A 19,073-nucleotide genomic window follows, 5' to 3' on the forward strand; every position below is an offset into this window, starting at 1 on the left:
AAAATATTATTTCTCAAAATTTTTGTTCACACATTTGTTTACATCCCTGTTAGTGAACATTTCTCCTTTACCAAGATAATCCATCCACCTGTCAGGTGTGGCATAAAAAAAAGAAGCTGATTAAACAGTGTGATCATTACACAGGTGCATCTTGTACTGGGGACAATAAATGGCCAGTCTAAAATGTGCAGTTTTGTCACACAACACAATGCAACTTATGTCTCATGTTTTGGGGGAGTGTGCAATTGGCATGCTGACTGCAGGAAGTTCCACCAGAGCTGTTGCCAGAAAATGTAATATCAATTTCTCTACTATAATCAGCCTCCGACATTGAATTTGGCAGTATGTCCAACCGGCCTCACAACCGCAGACCATGTGTGACCACACCAGTCCAGGACCTCCGCATCCGGCTTCTTCACCTGTTGGATTGTCTGAGAACAGCCACTGAGGACAGCTCATGAAACTGTGCGTTTTGCACAACTGAAGAATTTCTGCACAAACGGTCAGAAACTGTCTCAGGGAAGCTCATCTTCATGCTCGTCTGATTCTGATTCCAGTTCAGCATCGTATCTTCAGTCACCATCGCCTTCGATGGCCATTGGCATGCTGGGAGAAGTGTGCTCTTCACGGATTCATCTTGGTTTCAACTGTACCAGGCAGATGGTAGACAGCTTGTATGGCGTTGTGTGGGCGAGCAGTTTGCTGATGTCAACATTGTGAACAGAGTGCCCCATGGTGGCGGTGGGGTTATGGTGTAGGCAGGCATAAGCTATGGACAACGAACACAATTTCTTTTTATTGATGGCAATTTGAATGCACAGAGATACCGTGACGAGATCCTGAGGCTCATTGTCGTGCCATTCATCCACCGCCATCAACTCATGTTTCAGCATGATAATACACGGCCCCATGTCTCAAGGATCTGTACATAATTCCTGGAAGCTGAAAATGTCCCAATTCTTCCATGGCCTGCATTACTCACCAGACATGTCACCCATTGAGCATGTTTAGGATGCTCTGGATCGACGGTGACAGCAGTGTGTTCCAGTTCCCGCCAATATCCCAAAACTTCTCACAGCCATTGAAGAGGAGTGGGACAACTTTCCACAGGCCACAATCAACAGCCTGATCAACTCTATGTGAAGGAGATGTGACGTGCTGCAGGAGGCAAATGGTGGTCACACCAGATACTGACTGGTTTTATGATCCATGCCCCTATATATATTTTTTAAAGGTATCTGTGACCAATAGAGACATATCTGTATTCCCAGTCATGTGAAATCCATAGATTAGGGCCTAATGAATGTATTTCAATTGACTGATTTCCTCATATGAACTGTAACTCAGTAAAATCGTAGAAATTGTTGCGTGTTGCGATTCTATTTTTGTTCAGTATAGTAGAAAGCAGATTATCCAGTCGACGTTCCTATCGGTCCTAGACTATGGCGACGTCGTCCACGCTATATGAACGTAGCTGCCACCTCGTTACAGCCGTTACGTGCAGTTGATCATAGCGCACTGCTCTTTATTACGGGTGACGGTTTTAGTACTAATCACTGTATTCTCTACCAGGAAGACGGCCCTCTCTGATGTTGATACATTGTTTTTATTTATAAAGCGCTTTTTACAAAAAGTCCCACTCGTATCTAACATCATTACTAAACCTTATACTTATGAGTGACCACACCCGGTCTCAGGGATGGTTAACTCTGGATATTACTCTGGTCTCTACGGAGTTAAAATAAATCAGCGTTTAGTTTTCGATACACCTTATTTGTGGAACAATATGTTCTTAAATGTGATGTTTTGGGTTAATTCAGAAAGCAGATTGAAGACTTTATAACTGAGGAATGTGTTAGTTTTTTTTATGACCATTTCTTTCTTTCTGCTTGAATTTGTTTTTATATTTTGAAATGTGTATTTTCTATCAATTCTGTAATTCAGGGCGCATCTGTAAAATAGACCTTTTCCCGGATGAAAATAACTAATCTAATTTGCTGTTAACATAGACAGTCACGCTCCTGTCATAATGGACCGTGGTGGATCTTAAAGGAGCCTTTCCCTTCTGTTTCACAGTTATTTCAAGTTCTATTTGGCCTGCAGTCAATATTTCCCCGTGTGATTACGGCTGTCATAACATCGTCAAGAAAGAAAGCTCTCAAACATGTTTAGTTATTCATGACAGCTTTTGTTTATTTAGCCAACACTTTTTGTCCAAGGAGGAAACTGTCTTGAGACATAATAATCGAATTTACTATAAATCTATTGTAAAATAGACCTATAGTAAATCATATCAGCTTTAGTTAGGCCTACCCATCCTGTCCTACATATGCCTACATTTGACATGTTATTACACATGTAATGAGGCATTATAACGGTGCTTGAGACATTTGTCACGAAGGCGTTATAACGAGCTGTGCAAACTAAAAGGTTGCTGATGTAGGCTATGTAGGTACGCTCCAGCGACTCTTGCTGATCTACCAGTGCGCAGGCGTGTCCAGCGCGCAGTGCCGCAGACAGGGGGCGTCAACATGGCGTACTGACGACGACTGCAGCCTGCCAGAGAGAGAGACGAGAGGCGATACGAAGAAGAGGGTACCATTCTGCCGAGCGTCAAGATAACTTGTCTTTTATTTATGCATTCTTTCGCATCATCGGGAGAATAGGGTGCGATTCGAAGAACAGGAGAGGAAAACTGCCCCTTTCTTTTTGATATTCCTTAATATCCCCCCTTTCCCCCAGCCTCTCCGTAGTGTATTTCATGCAGCAGAAGGACTGACTGTTGAGAGCAGGTGTGTGAGTGTGTGTGTGAGAGAGAGACCCCAGCGGCCGCTCCTCTCTCCGTCCTCTCCAGTGTCCAAAGAGGAAATGTCGAGCGAGAAGCCGGGATCTGCAACTCCACTTTCGGATCCAGACCGAACCGCTCATCCCCCGGGCCCCGGCCAACCCCAGGTCGTTACGGGCGCTGGCTCTGCTCCCATCGGGGACAGGATGGTCTCTGGATCCGGCTCCATGGTGCTCCCGGCCGTACCGATCAGGAATATCCAAATGAAATTCGCCGTACTGGTCGGCCTCATTCAGGTTGGCGAGGTTAGCAACCGGGACATCGTCGAAACGGTTCTCAACCTGGTAAGTAGAGAAACCGCAATTTTAGTCTAGGGTAGCATCACCACTATTAACCTAGTCCTATAGCCTAGCTTTGTCAGAGAGCTAGAATCACTGCACTGTGTTGCGCTGTTGTAGCCTAGTCCTATAACCTACCGCTGTTATGTGTAGCAGCAGCAGAAGCTCCTGTTTTATTTACGACGCCGCTTTTAGGTTTTCCCCCCATCCATCCATGTTGTGGTGGCTAAGGCTTGGAGGATGATGTCATATGTTTGCTCAGTGGAAGGATTAAGTTTTTTTTCTGTCATGCAGTGGAGATAATAAGGGTTATGGGGAACTAGATGATTATAAAAGCTGTAGAGAGAGAGAGAGAGAGAGAGAGACTGAGGGTAAAATGTGATTTGTAAAGTATTGAAGCTATACCAAGGGATGTAATGACCCTCGCTACGGATCGGAGGGTAACAGTTATTCGGCCATTATTGACTACATGGTCAGTCACTCTCTGTTAAGTCTAGGCTATTCATTTATAGCTATGGCGACACTCGGAAATATGTGGCCGGAATACCTTCGCTCAGTGGTCGAGATTGGTGCGTGTGTGACTTGTGTGTGTGTGTGTGTGTGTGTGTGTCCATTTCCCGTTTTAGACCACAAATAAAAACATGTAGCCATTCACTCGACCCCAACGTGATACAACATTGATACATCAGTAGCTAGTGAATTTGTTAGGCTGCAACACACACACACACACACGCACACACACACTCTCTCTCTCCCTCTCTCTCTCTCTCTTTATCACCCTCACACACGCACACGCCAAATCGTTACATTGTTTCTGCACCTTGCACGGCACTCGATGCATTGGAACAATGCTTCATATTCCTCGCCAACAGTGGAAGAAAAGCGTTAATTGTATATTGGTTTTGGGCCAGAACTCTGTGCAGCCTGCAGCGTCTGCGTTGTTTACCACCGGATGGAACAAAGGCATTCTGCTATGCATTGTTGTCGCCATATGTAGCCTACAGCTAACCTCCTACAGCTAACCTCTTACAGCTGTAGGATAAGCTTGATTTGATTTGATTTGATTTGATTTACAGCTAGCCTCCTACAGCTAGCCTCCTACAGCTAACCTCTTACAGCTAACCTCCTACAGCTAACCTCTTACAGCTAACCTCTACAGCTAACCTCTTACAGCTAACCTCTTACAGCTAACCTCTTACAGCTGTAGGATACAGCTTGATTTGATTTGATTTGATTTGATTTACAGCTAGCCTCCTACAGCTAGCCTCCTACAGCTAACCTCTTACAGCTAACCTCCTACAGCTAGCCTCCTACAGCTAGCCTAACCTCCTACAGCTAACCTCTTACAGCTAGCCTCCTACAGCTAACCTCTTACAGCTAACCTCTTACAGCTAACCTCCTACAGCTAACCTCTTACAGCTAACCTCTTACAGCTAACCTCTTACAGCTAACCTCCTACAGCTAGCCTCTTACAGCTAACCTCTACAGCTAACCTCTTACAGCTAACCTCCTACAGCTAACCTCTTACAGCTAACCTCTACAGCTAACCTCCTACAGCTAACCTCTTACAGCTAACCTCCTACAGCTAACCTCCTACAGCTAACCTCCTACAGCTAGCCTCCTACAGCTAACCTCTTACAGCTAACCTCTTACAGCTAACCTCTTACAGCTAACCTCTTACAGCTAACCTCCTACAGCTAACCTCTACAGCTAACCTCTTACAGCTAACCTCCTACAGCTAGCCTCCTACAGCTAACCTCCTACAGCTAACCTCCTACAGCTAACTCCTACAGCTTACAGCTAGCCTCCTACAGCTAGCCTCCTACAGCTAACCTCCTACAGCTAGCCTCCTACAGCTATTCCCTCCTACAGCTATTCCCCTACAGCTAACCTCCTACAGCTAGCCTCCTACAGCTAGCCTCCTACAGCTATTCCCCTACAGCTAGCCTCCTACAGCTAACCTCCTACAGCTATTCCCCTACAGCTAGCCTCCTACAGCTATTCCCCTACAGCTAGCCTCCTACAGCTATTACAGCCCCTACAGCTAGCCTCCTACAGCTAGCTAACCTTCCCCTACAGCTAGCCTCCTACAGCTAACCCCTACAGCTAGCCTCCTACAGCTATTACAGCCCCTACAGCTAGCCTCCTACAGCTATTACAGCTAACCCTACAGCTAGCCTCCTACAGCTAGCTAACCTTACAGCCCCTACAGCTAGCCTCCTACAGCTAATTACAGCTAACCCCTACAGCTAGCCTCCTACAGCTAACCTCCTACAGCTAGCCTCCTACAGCTAATTACAGCTAACCCTACAGCTAGCCTCCTACAGCTAACCTCCTACAGCTAACCTCTTACAGCTAACCTCTTACAGCCTCCTACAGCTAGCCTCCTACAGCTAACCTCCTACAGCTAGCCTCCTACAGCTAATTACAGCTAACCCCTACAGCTAACCTCCTACAGCTAGCCTCCTACAGCTAATTACAGCCCTACAGCTAGCCTCCTACAGCTAACCCCCTACAGCTAGCCTCCTACAGCTAATCCCCCTACAGCTAGCCTCCTACAGCTAACCTCCTACAGCTAGCCTCCTACAGCTATCTAGCCTCCTACAGCTATTCCCCTACAGCTAGCCTCCTACAGCCCCCTACAGCTAGCCTCCTACAGCTATTCCCCTAACCTCCTACAGCTAACCCCTACAGCTAACAGCTATTCCCCTACAGCTAGCCTCCTACAGCTAACCTCCCCTCCTAGCCAGCTAAGCATCCTACAGCTAGCCTCCTACAGCTATTCCCCTACAGCTAGCCTCCTACAGCTAGCCTAGCCTCCTACAGCTATTCCCCTACAGCTAGCCTCCTACAGCTAACCCCTACAGCTAGCCTCCTACAGCTAGCCCCTACAGCTAGCCTCCTACAGCTAACCTCCTACAGCTAACCTCCTACAGCTATCCCCCTACAGCTAACCTCCTACAGCTAGCCTCCTACAGCTAGCCCCCAGCTAACCCCCTATTCCCCTACAGCTAGCCTCCTACAGCTATCCCCCTACAGCTAGCCTCCTACAGCTAACCTCCTACAGCTAGCCTCCTACAGCTAGCCTCCTACAGCTAACCTCCTACAGCTAGCCTCCTACAGCTAACCTCCTACAGCTAACCTCATACAGCTAGCATCCTACAGCTAGCCTCCTACAGCTAGCCTCCTACAGCTAACCTCCTACAGCTAGCCTCCTACAGCTAACCTCCTACAGCTAGCCTATGAGTGTCTCAGAAACAATTAGCCTATGCATAAGCTATACTTTGTTTTGAATAAGAGATTTTGTGCCTATTTTTTAAATTGTGTGTGTATATATATATATACACATGCAATCCAATAGGCTAGGTTCTCCTGTTTCTTTGTAGTTTAGCTATGTGCTAAACTATAGAAGATGCCTGCCTTTAGCCTAGTACCCTATCATTATGTCTGAATATCACGTAGCGATGCTATGGTCTGGTCTAGTGAGTATAGGAGGAGGGATTTAAACCTGGCTGCAGATGCACAAATGGGGACTTTTGTTATGAAACAGACCCACTTTTAATGCACATCACAGATGCACTAATACGCTATAGCCTAGGGATATGGTGTGTGTGTGTCAAGAGACGAAGGAGCTTAGGCTACAGTTACACACTGTGATTTGTTTTGAAAGGGGCCTAGGTCTATATATCTCAACAACGTGGTTTAATACAGATGAGGTTAAATGCTAAATGCTAAATTCCTATGATAAGGCGAATAGGCTAAATGCTTATGATAAGTTAAATCATTAGCGTATTTCTATTCGCTAATTGTGGGGCAGTATGGGTGAATAGCCTAATCCCATTTCTACCCCTGTTGTGATATTTGTGTAGCAAGGTCCAAGTCTTGTAGTTATTAGTGACTTGAGGAGGACTGATGCTTCGCTGGCTCCCTACTCGTCTCCCTCCTCTTCCTCCTCTCATCCCCTCCTTCTCCTCCCTGTTTTCTGTCAGATATAGGAGATTAAGTTTTCATCCTCAACCTCAAACCGATGTGCTAATAGGCTATATCTATCGGATGCTGCTGCGTCCTGCACAATTAATTTGACCATTTACCATAGCCTGTAACGGAATAAGGGGATGATAAGGAGATGATAAGGAGATGGTAAGGAGAGGGTAAGGAGATGATAAGGACATGATAAGGACATGATAAGGAGATGATAAGGAGATGGTAAGGAGAGGGTAAGGAGATGGTAAGGACATGATAAGGAGATGATAAGGAGATGGTAAGGACATGATAAGGAGATGATAAGGAGATGGTAAGGAGAGGGTAAGGAGATGGTAAGGACATGATAAGGAGATGATAAGGAGATGGTAAGGACATGATAAGGAGATGATAAGGAGATGGTAAGGAGAGGGTAAGGACATGGTAAGGACATGATAAGGAGATGGTAAGGAGAGGGTAAGGAGATGGTAAGGAGATGGTAAGGAGAGGGTAAGGAGATGGTAAGGACATGATAAGGAGATGGTAAGGACATGATAAGTACATGGTAAGGAGATGATAAGGACATGATAAGGAGATGGTAAGGAGAGGAGGAAAAAAGAGGAGGGAGAGAGATTGTCTGGCCTGCAGGCAGCATGCAAGTGGACAGCGTCATGCATTTAAAAGCAGGTATTGGAGGAGAGGAGCGGGGGATGAGAGAATGAGGGGTGGGGGAGGAGGATGCTGCAGTGTCAGGGAGACAGAGAGGCAGCCAGCTAGAGAGGCAGAGTGGCAGCCAGAGAGGCAGCCAGCCAGAGAGGCAGAGTGGCAGCCAGACAGCCAGAGAGGCAGCCAGAGAGGCAGAGTGGCAGGGTACTGGATAGATGGATAGATGATAGGCGTTAGATGATAGGTGATAGGTGATAGATGATATATGATAGATGGATATATGATAGATGATTGGTGATAGATGATAGGTGATAGATGATAGGTGTTAGATGGATAGATGATAGGTGATAGATGATATAGGTGATAGGTAATAGATGATAGGTAATAGATAGATGGATAGGTGATAGATGGATAGATGATAGATGATAGGTGATAGATGATAGATGATAGATAGGTGATAGATGATAGGTGATAGATAGGTGATAGATGAAAGATGATAGATAGGTGATAGATGATAGATGATAGATAGGTGATATATGATAGATGATAGATAGATGATAGATGATAGGTGGTAGATAGATGGATAGATGATAGATGGATAGATGATAGATGGATAGATGATAGGTGATAGATGATAGATGATAGATTGATAGATGATAGATGATAGATGGATAGATGATAGCTAGATAGATGATAGATGGATAGATGATAGATAGATAGATGATAGATGGATAAAAGCAAATGATAGATGATAGATGGATTTAGATGATAGATGATAGATGGATAGATGATAGCTAGATAGATGATAGATGGATAGATGATAGATAGATAGGGAGAAAAGCAAAACTGGGTTTTAGATCAGTATTAAAGGGCAACATCAGAGAAAGATAGAGAGAGAGAGAGAGAGAGAGAGAGAGAGCACAAACACCAACCAGCTTATTGGGATGAACAGAGCACTAGAGACCAATCCTCCAGCCTCTCTCCATATCCCCATCGTCCATTGTCCTTGGCGGGCAGTAGTGTCTGAATCTGAAATACTATAGCCTTAATTGAAAGAGCTGGTGGTCTGAGAGCCAGGGTAGGGACGGTGGCAGTGGTCTGTTGGCCCAACACAGTCCTCTGTGGCTGGGATAGCTACTCAATTATTCAGCCAGGTCGATCAGTGGAGAACCGCAGAGAGGGATTCACACACCACACGAGTATTGATGGAAGGATAGATGGGCAGATGGAGGGTTGGAAGGATAGATGGGCAGATGGAGGGTTGGAAGGATAGATGGGCAGATGGAGGGTTGGAAGGATAGATGGGCAGATGGAGGGTTGGAAGGATAGATGGGCAGATGGAGGGATGGAAGGATGGATGGGCAGATGGAGGGATGGAAGGATGGATGGGCAGATGGAGGGATGGAAGGATGGATGGGCAGATGGAGGGTTGGAAGGATGGTGGGATAGAGGGATGTAGGGATAGAAGGATGAATGGAGGGATGGAGGGAGGGATGGATAGAGGGATGGATAGAGGGATGGTGGGGTTAAAGAGGGATGGGGAGATTATTGGATGGAGAGAGAGTGATAGAAACACTGCCTTATAGAATAGGTGTTTGTTTTTCCAGACATAATAATCAGAGTGAGTAAAAGCAAAAATTGGTTCAATTTTAAACCATGGAGTTGTTTTGAATGGTTTTGCCCCCTGTCAACAAACGCTGATAAAGTTACCCTTTAATAGCTCAGTGCATTACTTTGAGTGCTTTAGTTTGCCTATCTTATACATGGGCCAGGGTAATGACTAGGTTGCCACAGTTAGCCTTAGCTCAATGCATTAGTTTGAATGCTTTAGTTAGCTTAGCTTAACTAGTTCCGGGGTTAGGATGTGGATTTTGGCAGGGGAAGGATGGGTGCTGTTCCCCCTGTTTCACTCACTCTAAATTCTTCCCATAATCCAGGGGTTCCAAACTTTTAGGGCCCACGACCACGTGTTGATATCTGAAAATCCTCGCGACCCCAACCATGAAAAATGTAGTTAAGAACCAATGTTAACTTTTTTAATGTGGGTCTATGGCAGTCAGATGCCAGTGGGTCTATGGCAGTCAGATGCCAGTGGGTCTATGGCAGTCAGATGCCAGTGGGTCTATGGCAGTCAGATGCCAGTGGGTCTATGGCAGTCAGATGCCAGTGGGTCTATGGCAGTCAGATGCCAGTGGGTCTATGGCAGTCAGATGCCAGTGGGTCTATGGCAGTCAGATGCCAGTATTTCTGATTGTCTTCTCAACTCACCATCACATACTGTTAATGTGGGTCTATGGCAGTCAGATGCCAGTATTTCTGATTGTCTTCTCAACTCACCATCACATACTGTTAATGTGGGTCTATGGCAGTCAGATGCCAGTATTTCTGATTGTCTTCTCAACTCACCATCACATACTGTTAATGTGGGTCTATGGCAGTCAGATGCCAGTATTTCTGATTGTCTTCTCAACTCACCATCACATACTGTTAATGTGGGTCTATGGCAGTCAGATGCCAGTATTTCTGATTGTCTTCTCAACTCACCATCACATACTGTTAATGTGGGTCTATGGCAGTCAATTTCAAAGGAGTCTGACATAATGCCTCTTACCTGATAATGTCTCTGACCTCATAATGTCTCTTACCTCATAATGTCTCTGACCTCATAATGTCTCTGACCTCATAATGTCTCTTACCTCATAATGTCTCTGACCTCATAATGTCTCTGACCTCATAATGTCTCTTACCTCATAATGTCTCTTACCTCATAATGTCTCTGACCTCATAATGTCTCTGACCTCATAATGTCTCTTACCTCATAATGTCTCTGACCTCATAATGTCTCTTACCTCATAATGTCTCTTACCTCATAATGTCTCTTACCTCATAATGTCTCTGACCTCATAATGTCTCTTACCTCATAATGTCTCTTACCTCATAATGTCTCTTACCTCACCACCACTAATGAGATGGGTTTGCTCAAAGTCAGGGGGGTTGACAGCGTGCAGCTCATCTCTGCAGTCACATCCAACCTGGATCGACATTTGGTTTTAATGCAGACGAGAGCACTAATGGTGCTTTCAAGACAACTTGGAACTTGTAAAAATACGAGGTCAAATCATCAAGTCAGTGATCTTCAGGTCAGAAAGTTGGAGCTCTATAAAAAGGCCAGAGTTCCTGAGTTGGAGTTGGATGACCGTTGAAAACTATTTTTCCCAGTCAAAGATCGTTTCTTTCCAGACTTCTCACCTGTCTTGAACGCACTGAAGTCTGAGTTTTTCCTAATTCCCAGCTCCCAGTTAATGCTCAGAGGGAGACGACCGGCTGTTCCCTTAGATACAGGAACCAAAACTCCTCCGTAGTGACCCGGGAATGCATTCGGTCACATGACGGCTCGATCAGATGTTCGATTTCACTTAGCGGCATGTCAACTGAGCCAGGATCACAGTCAAACGTATTGGGAAGTAGGTCCCAAAGTGTTGGAGGTCAGCAAGTCGTCAGCCCTGTGGTGCTCTTCCAAGTGTTGGAGGTCAGCAAGTCGTCAGCTCTGTGGTACTCTTCCAAGTGTTGGAGGTCAGCAAGTCGTCAGCCCTGTGGTGCTCTTCCAAGTGTTGGAGGTCAGCAAGTCGTCAGCCCTGTGGTACTGACACAGTTTTCTGTTAGAAACAAGCACAGCCGAGGGGAGGAGGCATGGTTCGCTTTTGAAATAATAATTCCCTCTGAATCCACTGATTCGGTCCCTCATCTATAGAATGTTTGTGTGTATTTCCCCTGTGTGTGTTCAGGTCCCTCATCTATAGAATGTTTGTGTGTATTTCCCCTGCCTGCGTTCAGGTCCCTCATCTATAGAATGTTTGTGTATTTCCCCTGCCTGCGTTCAGGTCCCTCATCTATAGAATGTGTTTGTGTGTATTTCCCCTGCCTGCGTTCAGGTCCCTCATCTATAGAATGTTTGTGTATTTCCCCTGCCTGCGTTCAGGTCCCTCATCTATAGAATGTGTTTGTGTGTATTTCCCCTGCCTGCGTTCAGGTCCCTCATCTATAGAATGTGTTTGTGTGTATTTCCCCTGCCTGATTCAGGTTCTATAGAAGGTCCCTCATCTATAGAATGTGTTTTGTGTATTTCCCCTGCCTGCGTTCAGGTCCCTCATCTATAGAATGTGTTTGTGTGTATTTCCCCTGCCTGCGTTCAGGTCCCCAGATATGTCTGTTTGTGTATTTCCCCTGCCTGCGTTCAGGTCCCTCATCTATAGAATGTTTGTGTATTTCCCCTGCCTGCGTTCAGGTTTAGAATGTTTGTGTATTTCCCCTTCCTGCGTTCAGGTTCATCTATAGACAGCATTCAGGTCCCTCATCTATAGAAGCCTAGAGCAGTTAACAGAAGTTTCCCCTGTTTTCATATCCATGTGTTTGTGGTGTTTCCTTTGTCCTTCAGGTCCCTCATCTATAGAACGTATTTCCTTTTCCTTCAGGTCTCATCTAGTGAATGACAACGTTTTGTCTATCTCAAAATGCCTGAAAATTCAGGTTCCTCATCTGGATAACCACCAAGGCTTTGGTGTGAAATAGAGCGTCGTCATGATCTGATCTCATGTCTCCACGTTGTTTTGTGAACAGGCGTGAGCACAACGGATGTGGTTTGATGTAGTATACAAAATGGAAGTGACCTGCCATATCTCAGAATATCAGAAGGAGACACAGTCATAACCAGAGTGCAGAGGCCTGCCCTCCGTCGCACCATAGATGGAGGCCAAGCTGTGCAAAAGCCCACCATTTGATCCCATAAAATCTGTTTTTCATCACTATAGCCACACAGCACACGGACCATCCCATGTGGAATCTGTTTTTCATCACTATAGCCACACAGCACACGGACCATCCCATGTGGAATCTGTTTTTCATCAATATAGCCACACAGCACACGGACCATCCCATGTGGAATCTGTTTTTCATCACTATAGCCACACAGCACACGGACCATCCCATGTGGAATCTGTTTTTCATCACTATAGCCACACAGCACGGACCATCCCATGTGGAATCGGTTTTTCATCAATATAGCCACACAGCACACTGACCATCCCATGTGACATTTTATGCTCTGTAAGAGACAGAACAACTGTCCTCGTGAATTCATTCCCCGACATGTAGCAAACAGATGTCAACGGTCTCAGCCCTCACACCTACGTCCATTTGGAGTTTTGACTGTTCAGTCAGAGTTTCCATCTTGATTGCTAACAATAGCATCAATACTTAGTTTCACAGTGTTATCTGACAAATCCCATTGATCTGTTTCATGCCTCTGCCTCTCAACACGTTGTTTTCACCATATCACAGCACACGGAATATCATGTGGAATCTGTGGTTTCATCACTATAGCCACACAGCACACGGACCATCCCATGGGAAAGTTTTTCATCAGTGCACACAGTTAACCATCCCAGCCTTTTCTCAGGATCTAGCCAGTCTGCTCTCTGGTTAAATTTGATCTTTTAGATTTTTTATTTTCATTTAGACCTTTAAGGTCAACCACATTTATATATATATAATCTTTTTTGTTAGTCATATCAGGCCACCCCGCACGGGGACCACCCCATTTGGGAACCACTGCTTTATGGTGTAGATACCTAGACCCTCTAATCTGAAAGACCTGTTGCCACACAGATATCTAGACCCTCCATCTGAAAGGCCTGTTGGTGTAGAATCTAGCCCCTCTAATCTGAAAGACCTGTTGGTAGATATCTAGACCCTCTAAGCCAAAGACCTGTTGGTGTGATATTTTAGACCCTCTAATCTGAACGACCTGTTGGTGTAGATATCAGACCCCTAATCTGAAAGGCCTGATGGTGTAGATATCTAGACCCTCTAATCTGAAAGACCTGTTGGAGTGTAGATATCTAGAGTTTCCTCTTAATCTGAAAGACCTGTTGGTGTAGATTTCTAGACAGTCTAATCTGAACGACCTATTGGTGTAGATATCTAGACCCTCTAATCTGAAAGGCCTGATGGTGTAGATATCTAGACCCTCTAATCTGAAAGACCTGTTGGTGTAGATACCTAGACCCTCTAATCTGAAAGACCTGTTGGTGTAGATATCTAGACCCTCTAATCTGAAAGACCTGTTTAAATAGATATCTAGGACTCTCTAATCTGAAAGACCTGATCTTTTAGATTTTAGATTTTCATTTAGACCTCTAATCTGAAAGACCTGTTGGTGTAGATATCTAGACCCTCTAATCTGAAAGACCTGTTGGGAACCACTGCTTTAATCTGAAAGACCTGTTGGTGTAGATATCTAGACCCTCTAATCTGAAAGACCTGTTGGTGTAGATACCTAGACCCTCTAATCTGAAAGGCCTGTTGGTGTAGATACTTTGACCCTCTAATCTGAAAGACCTGTTGGTGTAGATATCTAGACCCTCTAATCTGAAAGACCTGTTGGTGTAGATACTTTGACCCTCTAATCTGAAAGACCTGTTGGTGTAGATATCTAGACCCTCTAATCTGAAAGGCATGTTGGTGTAGATATCTAGACCCTCTAATCTGAAAGACCTGTTGGTGTAGATACCTAGACCCTCTAATCTGAAAGACCTGTTGGTGTAGATATCTAGACCCTCTAATCTGAAAGGCCTGTTGGTGTAGATATCTAGACCCTCTAATCTGAAAGGCCTGTTGGGAATGAATCATTCACGGTGGGAATGATTCAAGTGCAACGGTCAAGTGGAGCCTGTTACCATGATCTAAGGGAGCTCTCTGGTTGAATTTGATTTTTTAGATTTGAATAATTTTCATTAACATTTTTAATGTTAATCACATTACAATGATTTTGAGATACAAAGACGATATTATAATATATATATATATTTTTTAATAATCAGTACCAGTATCAGAAGTTTGGACACACCTACTCATTCCAGGGTTTTTCTTTATTTTTTTCCTATTTTCTAAATTGTAGAATAATAGTGAAGACATCAAAACTATGAAATAACACATATTGAATCATGTAGTAACCAAATAAGTGTTAAACAATTCAAAATATATTTTATATTTGAGATTATTCAGATTCAACCCTTTGCCTTGATGACAGCTTTGCACACTCTTGGCATTATCTCAACCAGCTTCACCTGGAATGCTTTTCGAACAGTCTTGAAGGAGTTAAAACATATGCTAAGCACTTGGGGCGGCAAGTAGGCTAATGGTTAGAGCGTTGGACTAGGAACCGAAAGGTTGCAAGATCGAATCCCTGAGCTGACAAGGTAGAAATCTGTCGTTCTCCCCCTGAACAAGGCAGTAAACCCACTGTTCCTAGACCAGTAAACCCACTGTTCCTAGGCTGTCATTGTAAATAAGTATTTGTTCTTAACTGACTTGCCTAGTTAAATAAAGGTAAAATAAACTTGTTGGTGGCTTTTGCTTCACTCTGTGGTCCAACTCATCCCAAACCATCTCAATTGGATTACACCATCACACCTCCTCCTCCATGCTTCACGGTGGGAACCACACATGCGGAATCATCCGTTCACCTACTCACAAAGACAAGGCGCTTGGAACCAAACATCTCAAATTTGGACTCATCAGAGGACAGATTTCCACCGGTCTGATGTCCATTGTTTGTGTTTCTTGGCCCAAGCAAGTCTCTTCTTATTATTGGTGTCCTTTAGTAGTGGTTTCTTTACAGCATTTTGACCATGAAGGCCTGATTCACGCAGCCTCCTCTGAACAGTCAATGTTGAGATGTGTATGTTACTTGAACTCTGTGAAGCATTTATTTGAGCTGGTAACTCTAATGAACTTATCCTCTGCAGCAGAGGTAACTCTGGGTCTTCCTTTCCTGTGTTGGTCCTCATGAGAGACAGTTTCATCATAGCATTTGATGGTTTTTGCGACTGATAGACATGAAGGATTGTCTGACATTCATGTCTTAAAGTAATGATAGACTGTCGTTTCTCTTTGCTTATTTGAGCTGTTCTTACTATAATATGGACTTGGTTACTCCATGCTTCCATATGTGTCATTTCATAGTTTTTTCACTATTATTCTGCAATGTAGAAAATAGTAAAAATAAAGAAAAACCCTGGAATGAGTAGGTGTGTCCAAACTGTTGATTGGTGCTGTATATATTTTTTACAGGATTTTGGAAATTCTCCTGCAAGCCCATTTTCATATCAGTCGATCCCACATGGGGTCGTGACCCTCAGTTTGAGAACCGCTGCTATAATCAGATTTTACCTTTCCAAACAGTCCTGGCTGGCTTCCACAGTACAGCTGTGTGTGTGTGTGTTAAATTGTGTGTCTGCGTGTGTGTTTCAGCGTGAGAGTATGTGTGCTGTAATGCAGCTTACCTCTCTCAAGGTCGAGTTATGGTCTGTCCTATGGTTCAGAGGCAGTTCACTTCAAATCTGGCGTTTGTCCATCTTCCTCTGTGCTCTCTCTCTCTCCATTTATCATCTGCTCTCTCTCGTTCCTCTGTTCTTTCTCTGCACTTTCTCTCTCTCTCTCTGTCTATCTCTGTCTATCTCCTCTCTGTCTATCACCTCTCTGTCTCTCTCCTCTCTGTCTATCTCTCTCTCCTCTCTGTCTATCTCTCTCTCCTCTCTGTCTCTCTCTCTCTCTCCTCTGTCTCTCTCCTCTCTGTCTCTCTCTCTCTCTCTCTCTCTCTCTCTCCTCTCTGTCTCTCTCTCTCTCCTCTCTGTCTATCTCTCTGTCTCTCTCTCTCTCTCTCTCTCTGTCTGTCTGTCTCTCTCTCTCTCTCTCTCTCTCTCTCTCTGTCTGTCTGTCTCTCTGTCTCTCTCCTCTCTGTCTCTCTCTCTCTCTCTCTCTCTCTCTCTCTCTCTCCTCTCTGTCTCTCTCTCTCTCTCTGTCTCTCTGTCTCTCTCTCTCTCTCTCCTCTCTGTCTTTCTCCTCTCTGTCTCTTTCTCTCTATCTCCTCTCTGTCTCTCTCCTCTCTCTCTCTCTCCTAACCATAACCCTAACCATAACCCTAACCGTAACCCTAACCATAACCCTAACCTAATGGGGATCCATAATAAACCCCAGGAAGAGTAGCTGCTGCCTTGGCAGGAACTAATGGGGATCCATAATAAACCCCAGGAAGAGTAGCTGCTGCCTTGACAGGAACTAATGGGGATCTATAATAAACCCCAGGAAGAGTAGCTGCTGCCTTGACAGGAACTAATGGGGATCCATAATAAACCCCAGGAAGAGTAGCTGCTGCCTTGGCAGGAACTAATGGGGGATCCATAATAAACCCCAGGAAGAGTAGCTGCTGCCTTGGCAGGAACTAATGGGGATCCATAATAAACCCCAGGAAGAGTAGCTGCTGCCTTGACAGGAACTAATGGGGATCCATAATAAACCCCAGGAAGAGTAGCTGCTGCCTTGGCAGGAACTAATGGGGATCCATAATAAACCCCAGGAAGAGTAGCTGCTGCCTTGGCAGGAACTAATGGGGATCCATAATAAACCCCAGGAAGAGTAGCTGCTGCCTTGTCAGGAACTAATGGGGATCCATAATAAACCCTAGGAAGAGTAGCTGCTGTCTTTGCAGGAACTAATGGGGATCCATAATAAACTCCAGGAAGAGTAGCTGCTGCCTTGGCAGGATGGGGGTGGATGGGAGGATGGGGAGTGTGGGGATGTGGGGTGTGGGGAGGAGAGGCGGTGGGGGTGTGGGGAGGAGAGGCGGTGGGGGTGTGGGGAGGAGAGGCGGTGGGGGTGTGGGGAGGAGGCGGCGGGGTGTGGGGAGGAGGCGGTGGGGGTGTGGGGAGGAGGCGGTGGGGGTGTGGGGAGGAGGCGGTGGGGGTGTGGGGGTGTAACACATTATTCTCAGGTAGGACTGATTTCATTCTGCCATCTGCCTTAAACACATTGTTAACATAGATCTGTGCAGCGAGGCTGTCCGACCCTGTGTCTGAGAGGATTAAAGTGTTGTTACAGCTGCTGTCATAACAACCAAGGGCCCTTGACTCTAGGTGTGTTTGTGACTGACGTCATGATATTGAACATCTCGGGGTTATTTTTAGTTTGGCGTGTTTATCTTTTATCATTCGAATGCGTTTCTCTGTGAGAAATGTTGCTGTTCAAATACAGGTTGATTGATTCTGATGGGGATTTTTATAGACCAAACGGCTTCACTCGTGTGTGTGTGTGTGTGTGTGTTTACTGATGGTTTTGTTTATAGACCCAAGGTTTGCCTGTACCGTACGTCTGGTGAGTGAAGTTCTCCAGTCTTATTTTATTCTTTCATTCTCCCTGTGTTTTTCGTCTCTGTCTATAATACCAGACCGAGGAGAAAACATTATGGAAGAATAGAACCCTTAGCCTCTGTATGTCCCTTTATATCCCTGTATATCCCTGTATGTCCCTTTATATCTCTGTATGTCCCTTTATATCCCTGTATATCCCTTTATATCCCTGTATGTCCCTTTATATCCCTGTATGTCCCTTTATATCCCTGTATGTCCCTTTATATCTCTGTATGTCCCTTTATATCCCTGTATATCCCTTTATATCTCTGTATGTCCCTTTATATCCCTGTATATCCCTTTATATCTCTGTATGTCCCTTTATATCCCTGTATATCCCTTTATATCCCTGTATGTCCCTTTATATCCCTTTATATCCCTGTATATCCCTGTATGTCCCTTTATATCCCTTTATATCCCTGTATATCCCTGTATGTCCCTTTATATCCCTGTATGTCCCTTTAAGTGGAGATCTGAAGGGAACGGAAGGGCTGGAAATGGTTCTGTAGGGATCTGTAAGGGATCTGTAGGGATCTGTAGGAATCTCTAAGGGATCTGTAGGGATCTGTAGGGATCTGTAAGGATCTGTAAGGGCTCTGTAGGGATCTGCAGGGATCTGTAGGTATATGTAAGGTCTCAATAAGGGATCTGTAGGGATCTGTAGGGATCTGTAAGGGCTCTGCAGGGATCTGTAGGGATCTGTAGGAATCTCTAAGGGCTCTGTAAGGAATCTGTAAGGGATCTGTAGGGATCTGTAGGGATCTGTAGGGATCTGTTAGGGCTCTGTAAGGGATCTGTAGGGATCTGTAAGGGCTCTGTAGGGATCTGTAGGGATCTGTAGGAATCTCTAAGGGCTCTGTAAGGAATCTGTAAGGGATCTGTAGGGATCTGTAGGGATCTGTAGGGATCTGTAAGGGCTCTGTAAGGGATCCGTAGGGATCTGTAGGTATCTGTAAGGGCTCTGTAGGGATCTGTAGGGATCTGTAGGAATCTCTAAGGGCTCTGTAAGGGATCTGTAGGAATCTCTAAGGGCTCTGTAAGGGATCTGTAGGGATCTGTAGTGATCCGTAAGGGATCTGT

General features: G+C 45.0%; 1 protein-coding gene across 1 annotated transcript in view; it reads left to right on the forward strand.

Moving 5' to 3' along the window:
* Positions 1-2,516: 2,516 nt before the first annotated feature.
* Positions 2,517-19,073, forward strand: part of nbeaa (neurobeachin a) — a 270,112-nt gene continuing 253,555 nt past the window's right edge. Inside the window, 1 exon segment of the mRNA XM_042311234.1 lies at positions 2,517-3,129. Coding sequence (XP_042167168.1) covers positions 2,869-3,129 — 261 coding nt within the window. The 5' untranslated portion in view covers positions 2,517-2,868.

Source organism: Oncorhynchus tshawytscha, linkage group LG33 (genome assembly GCF_018296145.1).
Source record: "Oncorhynchus tshawytscha isolate Ot180627B linkage group LG33, Otsh_v2.0, whole genome shotgun sequence".
Taxonomy (NCBI): domain Eukaryota; kingdom Metazoa; phylum Chordata; class Actinopteri; order Salmoniformes; family Salmonidae; genus Oncorhynchus; species Oncorhynchus tshawytscha.